Raw genomic sequence first — 10,332 nt, forward strand, 5'->3', positions numbered from 1 at the left:
GTAAGAATTTGGTTCATTAGCTGTGATAATTTGGAAAAGCATTCATCTCAGAGAAAGAGTAACTTATTTGTTGGTTGTCATCCAATGATCTCTCTAATTTGGTTCCAAAAACCAAGCTGGAGTAGCCATTCTAATATCAAATAAAATTGACTTTCAACCTAAAGTCATCAAAAAATTTTATGCTCATCAAAAGTATGATCTACCAAGATGAACTCTCAATTCTGAACTTCTATGCTCCAAATGCAAGGGCATCTACATTCCTAAAAGAAACTTTACTAAAGCTCAAAGCAAACATTGGACCACACACAATAATAGTGGGAGATTTTACCACCCTACTCTCTGCAATGGACAGATCATGCAAACAGAAACTATACAAAGACACAATGAGACTAACAGAAGTTATGAAACAGATGGATTTAACAGATATCTATAGAACTTTGTATTCTAAAACTAAAGGATATACCTTCTTCTCAGCACCTCATGGTACCTTCTCCAAAATTGACCATATAATTGGTCACAAATCAGGCCTCAACAGATACAAGAAGATTGAAATAATTCCTTCTATCCTATCAGATCACCATGGACTAAGGCTGCTCCTCAATAACAACATAAACAATAGAATGCCCACATACATGTGGAAGCTTAACAACACTCTACTCAATGATAACTTGGTCAAGGAAGAAATAAAGAAAGAAATTAAAGACTTTCTAGAGTTTAATGAAAATGAAGCCACAACATACCCAAACTTATGGGACACAATGAAAGCAGTCCTAAGAGGAAAATTCATAGCTTTAAGTGCCTCCAAAAAAAAGAAAAACTGGAGAGAACATACAGCAGCAATTTGACAGCACATCTGAAAGCTCTAGGACAAAAAGAAGCAAATTCACCCAAGAGGAGTCAAAGTCAGGAAATAATCAAACTCAGGGCTGAAATCAACCAAATAGAAACAAAAAGAACTATACAAAGAATCAACCAAACCAGGAGTTGAGAAAATCAACAAAATAAATAAACCCTTAGCCAGACTAACTAGAGGGTACAGAGACAGTATACTAATTAACTAGATCAGAAATGAAAAGGGAGACATAACAACAGACACTGAGGAAATCCAAAAAATCATGAGATCCTACTACAAAAGCCTATACTCAACAAAACTGGAAAACCTGGATGAAATGGACAATTTTCTAGACAGATAGCAGGTACCAAAGTTAAATCAAGACCAGATCAATCATCTAAACAGTCCCATATCTGCTAAGGAAATAGAAACAGTCATTAATAGTCTCCCAACCAAAAAAAGCCTAGGACCACATGGGTTTAGTGCAGAGTTTTATCAGACCTTCAAAGAATACCTAATATCAATACTCTTCAAACTATTCCATAAAATGAAAACAGAAGGTATTCTACCCAATTTGTTCTATGAAGCCACAATTACTCTGATACCTAAACTGTACAAAGACCTAATAAAGAAAGAAACTTCAAACCAATTTCCCTTATGAGTATTGATGCAAAAATACTTGATAAAATTCTTGCAAACCAAATCCAAGAACACATCAAAATGATCATACATCATGATCAAGTAGGCTTCATCTCAGGGATGCAGGGATGGTTCAATATACAGAAATCCATCAACATAATTCACTATATAAACAAGAAAATCCAACATCCCTTCATGATAAAAGTCTTGGAAAGATCAGGAATTCAAGGCCCATACTTAAACGTAGTAAAACCAATATACATCAAACCAGTAGCCAACATCAAACTAAATGGAGAGAAACTTGAAGCAATCCCATTAAAATCAGGGAGTAGACAAGGCTGCCCACTCTCTCCCTACCTATTCAATATTGTACTTGAAGTCCTAGCCAGAGCAATTAGACAGCAAATGTAGATCAAAGGGATACGAATTGGAAAGGAAGAAGTCAAATTATCACTATTTGCTGATGATATGATAGTATACTTAAGTGACCCCAACAATTCCACTAGAGAGCTCCTAAAACCTGATAAACAACTTCAGCAAAGTAGCTGGATATAAAATTAACTCAAGCAAATCAGAGTCCTTCCTATACACAAAGGATAAACAGGCAGAGAAAGAAATCAGGGAAACAACACCCTTCACAATCGTCACAAAAAATATAAAATACCTTGCTGTGGCTCTAACTAAGGAAGTAAAAGATCCGTTTGATGGAAACTTCAAGTCTCTGAAGAAGGAAATTGAAGAAGATCTTAGAAGATGGAAAGATCTCCCATGTTCGTGGATTGGCAGGATTAATATAGCAAAAATGACCATCTTGCCATAAGCAATCTATAGATTCAATGCAATCTCCATTAAAATTCCAAATTAATTCTTCACAGAGTTGGAAAGAGCAATTTGCAGATTCATCTGGAATAACAAAAAACTCCAGGATAGCCAAAACTATTTTCAACAATAAAGGAACCTCCGGTGGAATCACCATTCCAGACCTTAATCTGTACTACAGAGCAATTTTGATAAGAACTGCATGTTACTGGTACAGTGACAGGCAGGTAGATCAATGGAACAGAATTGAAGACGCAGAAATGAACCCATATACCTATGGTCACTTGATCTTTGACAAAGGAGCTAAAACCATCCAGTGGAAAAAAGACAGCATTTCCAACAAATGGTGCTGGTTCAACTGGCGATTAGCATGTAGAAGAATGCTAACCGATCCAGTCCTATCTTCTTGTACAAAGCTCAAGTCCAAGTGGATCAAGGACCTCCACATCAAACCAGATACACTGAAACTAATAGAAAAGAAAGTGAGGAAGAGCCTCAAGCACATAGGCAAAGGGGAAAATTTCCTGAACAGAACACCAATAGCTTATGATCTAAGATCAAGAACTGACAAATGGGACCTCATAAAATTACAAAGATTCTGTAAGGCAAAGGACACTGTCAAAGGATAAAATGGCAACTAACAAATTGGGAAAAGATCCTTACCAATACTATATCTGATAGAGGGCTAATATCCAATATATACAAAGAACTCAAGAAGTTAGACTCCAGAGACCAAATAATCCTATTAAAAATGGGGTACAGAGCTAAACAAAGAATTCTCAACTGAGGAATACCAAATGGCTGAGAAGCACCTAAAGAAATGTTCAACATCCTTAGTCATCAGGGAAATGCAAATCAAAACAACCCTGCGAATCCTCCTCACACCAGTCAGAATGGCTAGGATAAAAAACTCAGGTGACAGCAGATGCTGGAGAGGTTATGGAGAAAGAGGAACACTCCTTCATTGCTGGTGGGATTGTAAGCTAGTACAACCACTCTGGAAATCAGTTTGGCAGTTCCACCAGAAATTGGACATAGTATTACCAGAGGACCCAGCTATACCACTCCTGGGCATATATCCAAAAGATGCTCCAACATATAAAAAGGACACATACTCCACTATGTTCATAGCAGCCTTATTTATATTAGCAAGAAACTGGAAACAACTCAAATGTCCCTCAACAGAGGAATGGATACAGAAAATGTGGTACATATACACAATGGAGTACTACTCAGCTATTAAAAACAATGAATTTATGAAATTCGTAGGGAAATGGATGGATCTGGAGACTATCACCCTGAGTGAGGTAACCCTATCACAAAAGAACACACATGGTATGCACTCTCTGATAAGTGGATATTAGCCCAGAAGTTCGGAATACACAAAGTATAATCCACAAACCACAAGAAACTCAAGAAGATGGAAGACCAAAATGTGGATACTTCATTCCTTCTTAAAAAGGGGGAACCAAATACCCATGGAAGGATTTGTAGACAGTAACTATGGAGCAGAGACTGAAGGAAGGACAATCCAGAGACTGATCCACCTGGGAATACTTCCCATATTCAATCATCAAATCCAGACACTATTGTGGATGCCAGGAAGTGCTGGAGGACTGGAGCCTGATATAGCTGTCTCCTGAGAGGCTGTGACAGTGCCTGACTAATACAGAAGTAGAGGCTCATAGCCATCCATTGGACTTAGTACAGGGTCTTCAATGAAGGAGCTAGAGAAAGGACCCAAGGAGCTGAAGGGTTTGCAGCCCCTTAGGAAGAACAACAATATGAACTAACTAGTACCCTCAGAGCCCCAGGGACTAAACCAGCAATCAAAGTGTACACATGGTGGGACTCATGGATCCGGCAGCATATGTATAGCAGCAGATGGCCAAGTTGGTCATCAATGGGAGGAGAGGCCCTTGGCCCTGTGAAGTTTCTATGCCCCAGTGTAGGGGAATGCCAGGACCAGTAAGCAAGAGAGAGTGGGGTAAGTGGTGTGTGTATGTGTGTGTGTGTATGTGTGTGTGTGTGTGTGTGTGTGTGTGTAGGGAACAGGGGTTTGTTTTTGGTTTTGTTTTATTTTTATTTTATTATTTTTTCTTTTTTTTCTGAGGGCAACCTGGGAAAGGAGATATTGTATGACATGTAAATAAAGAAAATATCTAATAAAAAAAAAAGAAACAGGCAACTCAAATATTAGTCTATGTGTTTTGTGTGCCAATGTATCTTTGTTTGTTTGGTTGGTTGGTTTGGCTTTTGTTGTTGTTTGTTCCTTGAGACAGGGTTTCTCTGTGTAGTCCTGAATGTTCTGGAACTCATTCTGTAGACCAGGCTGATCTTGAACTCAGAGATACACTTGCTGCACCCTCAGCTCCTAAAGCTGGGATTAAAAGCAAGCACCACTACCACCAGGCGTGCCAACGCATCTTGCACCAGCAGTGAAAGCAGCATGAAGAGATGCTCATGGGGAATCCTTCTGGTGTGGGATGTTTGTGGGACATCCTTCTGGTGGGTGTCTGCTTTTGGATGAGATTAGGGAGCAACTTCCTTTTGGTACTTGAAGAGTTGCATTCTCTGATTTGCCTCTTTTGGAAAATTCTCTCCACTATCCCAGAAACCAAAGAGAAGAAGACATAAGAACTAGGTACAGAGAAAAATGAGTGGTTTGGGGAGTTGGCTTCTGTTTGAAAGATAGGCAGACATGTATCTAGGCAGACTTGGCTGCAGCAATAACACACAACCAAACTGTGAATATGTTAACAGGTTGTGAAAAGTAGTGTGTGTTTCTGTTTTTATGTAACTCAATTAACTGCAGAGGCATACACTAGGTTTTGGGTTTGATTCAAGTGTAAGCTTTTGTGTTAGTTCCTTCTGTGATCAATTGAATGGAGCAATTTGTCTCTCACCGTGAGATGCAAGGAGAGGATGGCTGGACTTGTGAGAATCTGAAATGCCAGTAATAACTCGGTACCTTTCACTCACAATTAATTTACATAACAAGTCACATGGTCTGCCCTGTTGATCCAGTAGGGAGATGTAGTCATTTCTTATGACCAAGGGGAAAAAAGAGCACAAATGGATACTCATATTTATTATGTAAGGACTTCAACCTAACCAGCTTTAGGGATAGTTAATGATAATGTGTATGCAGCTATCTGTTGTAGCTCATCTGGAACTCTGTTAAGTCAGTCTGGCTATATGCTGTTTTTAATGTCACCTGCATAATATCTGTATTATGAAGGAGCTGTGGTAACTGCTCTTTATTTTTGGTTATTATTCAGGTTGGGCACTGACGTACCAGAACACTCCCTCAAAGCGATGGAGGGATGAAGATGATCTTGCGAATGCGTGTGGATGGAGGGGTGTCTTTTTCCTCTGTTGAAAATTTAAGTTGTTACCCTTCTCTGTACTACAGGGAAGAAGCATTTTTTGAACACATCTAGGCTTGCTTTGGACACACAGCCATGGGATGCTGAGTTTGGATTTCCGGAGCCCATGTGAAATCTCTAATCCCACTGAACCTATGGTGAGATAGGAGACAGAGATGGGGGAATTCCTACAAACTCACAGGCCAACTAGCCTGGCATATGCAGTAGCAAACACAAATTTGCCCCAAAATAAGTGAAAAAGAGGTCCTATACATAAAGTAGTCTGATCACTGGCAATTTAGCATACATGCCCCCCCAACCCACACATTGTACATATTTGATTTTTGAGACAATATCTCATGTAGCCCATGTTAGCCTCAAGCTTAATATATAAGCTAAGAATGCTTCCCCTGCCTCCACTTCCAGCTATATGCATGCACTACGATGCCCAGGTCACATACATAGTATTTTAAGTAATCCGTGAAAAAGGAAACTTTCATAGAATAGAATTTTTCTACTTGTGTTTTTTTAAAATGTCTTTTCTTTTCCTTTTTTATTTAAGATTTATTTGTTATTATACATAAGTACACTATCGCTGTCTTCAGATGCACCAGAAAGAGGGCGTCAGAGCTCATTACGGGTAGTTGTGAGTCACCATATAGTTGCTGGGATTTGAACTCAGAACCTTCAGAAGAGCAATCAGTGCTCTTACCCACTGAGCCATCTCACCAGCCTTCTACTTGTGGTTTTATGTCAGATTTGAAAGTTTGGGTTTGTAGATTACAAATGTTCACTTGTATTGGACAAATGGCCAAGAAAGAAAGAGGATATTCTGAGACATCCCTAGAAAGAGGCAAAGCACACTGGGAACTTCCTGTCAGTCAAGGCAGGGAAGGAACAATCCAGAGTTGTTAGCTCTATGGACAGACCTGACAGAATCATGTCTTGTCTTTCCCAAGCAGACTGCGCCGTAAACAGTGGCCATCTCTATAGTTCACTGTCTTTATGAAGCGTTGGTAAAAAATCTAACAGGGAGCTGACAGCAGACGCGCACTTTAAAGAAACTGGGGCTTTTCCCCTTTAACAAAAAGGCTAAAATACCCAGGGCTTGAGCAATCATCTTTGACTCCCTAAGCAAAGCTGGTTCATGTCAGGACACAGTTTCAGTTTCTATTTCCCAGATCCCCTGAAAATACAGGAAAGGGAGGAGAGGGCTTCTCTGCTGGGAGAAAGTCCGGAGGAATCTGGGAAATTCCTCCTGCTCAACTCAGCTCAGCTGAGGTCACAAATTCTGCTATTTAGTTCAAGCCCTCAATGACTGAGTCATCGGGCAAGGAGCATGGTTTCGATTTCGGTTCGCTTTATAGCAATTTGTGTTTGGGTGGTTGTTGCTTTGCCATTTCTAACAGTGGCTGCTCCAAGGAGCCTGGAGCAGTAGGAAGCTCAGCGAACGAACCAAGTTGGCTGAGGACCGTCCCTGTTGCAGACCAGCGCCTGGGTGAGTCACCACACTTGTTCTCTCAACAGACCCGGGGGGGGGGGGGGGGGGCGAAATTCCTTGGACGCCTCCACGCTGGGGTTGCAAACTCACCCTGGTGGGAGAGCCAGTGCAAGCTGCAGACCTCACAGGGTCTTGTGGCACCTTTGCAGAGCGCCACCTGGAGGCCCAAGCGTGCACGTACTGCTTTTCTTGGATCTTCAACTCCTGACGTGAGAGGCTATGAGCACGTCCCATCCTTGGTGGTGAGAGCTTGGGAAGGAAACCCTATCTGGTACCTAGGAGCCAAGCTCAATACTCCTGCAGCCTCTTGTAGAGTAGATTCTCCCAGTTTCCTTCCTGTGTTCGCAATGTTTTCTTGATAGCAGACATCTGTCCTCAAAGTCCAAGAGGCTTCATTTTATCTTATTTTGGAACAGTTAGTCCCTGTTTGCATTTATCTGAAGTCATCCTCCAATGTCCCTACCTTTTTTTCTATACTTATTTTATTCTAAGGTGAGCTCATGCGCGCGCGCACGCGCGCGCGCGCGCGTGTGTGTGTGTGTGTGTGTGTGTGTGTGTGTGTGTGTGTTTATTCTCTGTTTCATTTTCTCTCCCACTTGAACAGAGGCTCACCAAGGCAAGAATCTGCACCCATTTTGTTTATTCTTGAATAACAGCCGCCTAAGGCAATACCCAATACACGACCAGCCAACTTCTACTGAATCAGACTTCAAATTCTTTCAGAATGCCAGGAAACCTTTCTACCCACTTTGCAACTTTGCCATGTGCGTTTTTTGCCTCACCTGCTGCAAAACCCTAGTGCTCTCAATCTCAGACATCAGTGTTGTTGTTTTCTCATGTTATTCTTTAAGAAGCCGGAGAGTACTTTTCATAGTTCAAATAAGAATTGGAAGATATTGTACAAGAAATACTGTAAGGGGTTTGGAAAGGTTGAACTCATTTCTCCCTTTAGAAACATACAGAAGTTGAGATTCGTGTTGCACAAACAAGAGCCGACTTGTGCCCGCTTTGAGGAATGTATCTCAGTGAGTGGCTGTTTTGAGTTACAGGGCACTGCGACCTCTGAGTGGACCATGGAGGCACCCATTTGCCTGGTGCAAAACTGGAACGAGCAGCTGACAGTAAATCTGGAGGCCATAAGGATTCTTGAGCAGATAGCACAGCCTCTGGTGGTAGTGGCCATTGTTGGTTTATGTCGTACAGGGAAGTCCTACCTCATGAATCGTCTTGCAGGACAGAACCACGGTGAGTGTCCTTTGGGTGTGTGATGGACCATTTGCTTGGACTGGCATCCGGTAGAGCAGAGGACACTTTTCTAGGGTCATCTCATAGAAGAGTCTAATCCCTCTCACGAGTGAGAATTTCCTTTCTTGTCATAAAATTTATAATTTCTAAATTACAGGGGGGGGGAATCACATTCTTCTGAGTATTAATAGTTTCCCCACTTCATCAAATGACCTACCACAGCATTCCTCTTGATCCCTGCTACTCTGGCCTGATCAGCAGCTGAACCAAAAGCACCCATTCTCCCTTCTGTACCTTTGCCGAAGCCACAGCACACTTCCAGTATGACTATTGTTCCACCTGTCCTATTAAAAAATTGGTGGGCCGAAGGATGTGTAATATGGTCCTTATATATCCAACATCTAAACTGGGCTATCATCCCATCTAGGTGCAGAGTGGAGGGGTTGGCAAGTGTGGGTGTCACTTTGTTGTTTTTGCTTTGTTTTTTTTTGTATTTCATGTCAAACCTTTTTAAAGTTTTACTTTGCTATATTGCATTCCGTATGGCCATTTTCATGCATGGATATAATACGTTTGAGCAGCTTCCCCCCAGCTTCGCCCCCATAATCATTCCTTCTCTCATTTCTCCCTGTCTCTTCCTCGTGGTCCCTGTCATTCCTCAGAGGAAGGGGGATCAAAACATGAACAAAAGCTAATGTGCCCATCAGGGGCCTGGCAGGAGATAGGAGCCCACTATGTCAGCCAGCTGTCCATCATCATGCCATGGGAGAAATCACTGGCGATGACAAAGGTCTGTTTTGACTGACAGTGCTTGGGGGCTTTGAGTCCTCAGTAATTGACCCCAGTGCTTGTGGACCTGTGGGAATGGCAGTACAGTTTAGCAGGAAGCCTGTGGCAGAGCTGTGCTGCTCTGTTAATTTCCAGTCAGGCATTAAGAAAGCACCATTAACAACACCAACAGCATCAAAGAGACGCAGCATTCTCCAGTGTCCTTCGAAGGCATGCCTGAAGACGTCCACGAGGCCTTGCCTCATAAAGTTTCCACAGCTATGCCCTTCATCATTGAACTCATCAGCCTTTGGTTGGTAGTCCAGATCTAAACTCTAGCACCCACTCATGGAGCAATGGCAGGACATGGTGGTCTGGTTCACGGTGGCATAGCGGGGCGAAGGGGACCAGCAGCTGTGATCAAATACCTAGGGATTGGCGGTAGGAATCAAGCTCCTTATTCGAGAGAAGCAGGTAAGGAGTGAGTGCTGACATGTGGCAAGAGAAATATTGGCTAGACCTCCATGAAAAGGACTGTGACCAGAGATGTAGCAGTAGGCCCTGGGCATGCTAACGCTCACCAGGGTCAAAGCCGAGGGAACTCTCAGGCCAGTTATGGGGCCACTCGCTGCTTGTTTCTCAGTTGCTGAACCCCATGTCTTTGGGCATCTTTGGAGTCAGGTTCTATAACACAGTCTACTCTGAGGAGTCGCAAGAATGAGACAAGAAGATGTTACCAAATGTTTCTTGCACGTGTCTGCTATCTACAGACTAAATTGTCCTTGCTGAAATGACAGCAACCCCTTTCCTTGAAATAGTCTCAGTACTCTACTAGCCCTGGTCTCCCTGCAGTGACACTTTTCGGTTTTTTCTTTTCCTTTTAGGCTTCTCCTTGGGCTCCACGGTACAGTCCAAAACCAAGGGCATCTGGATGTGGTGTGTGCCCCATCCCACCAAGCCAAACCACACCCTGGTCCTTTTGGACACCGAGGGCCTTGGTGATGTGGAAAAGGTGAAGTAGTGTCTTCTCTCATACAATGGCATCTTGCTCTAAATTCTCATATTTACCCCCCCAACACACACACCATGTGCTAAACCCCCCACACCATGTGCTAACCCCCCACACCATGTGCCAACCCCCCCACACCATGTGCTAACCC

General features: G+C 42.4%; 1 protein-coding gene across 3 annotated transcripts in view; it reads left to right on the forward strand.

Moving 5' to 3' along the window:
* The first annotated feature begins 6,580 nt into the window (after nt 1-6,580).
* Nucleotides 6,581-10,332, forward strand: part of LOC116093871 (guanylate-binding protein 4) — a 14,253-nt gene continuing 10,501 nt past the window's right edge. The window contains exons 1-4 of one of the 3 annotated variants that reach the window (XM_031375691.1): nt 6,581-7,156; nt 7,309-7,430; nt 8,209-8,404; nt 10,057-10,184. In XM_031375691.1, coding sequence (XP_031231551.1) covers nt 8,233-8,404; nt 10,057-10,184 — 300 coding nt within the window. In that variant the 5' untranslated portion in view covers nt 6,581-7,156; nt 7,309-7,430; nt 8,209-8,232. The remainder of the gene's footprint in view (nt 7,157-7,308; nt 7,431-8,208; nt 8,405-10,056; nt 10,185-10,332) is intronic. The other 2 variants (XM_031375690.1, XM_031375689.1) reach the window with 2 other exon arrangements.

The sequence above is a fragment of the Mastomys coucha genome, unplaced genomic scaffold (genome assembly GCF_008632895.1).
Source record: "Mastomys coucha isolate ucsf_1 unplaced genomic scaffold, UCSF_Mcou_1 pScaffold16, whole genome shotgun sequence".
In the NCBI taxonomy this organism is placed as follows: Eukaryota; Metazoa; Chordata; class Mammalia; order Rodentia; family Muridae; genus Mastomys; species Mastomys coucha.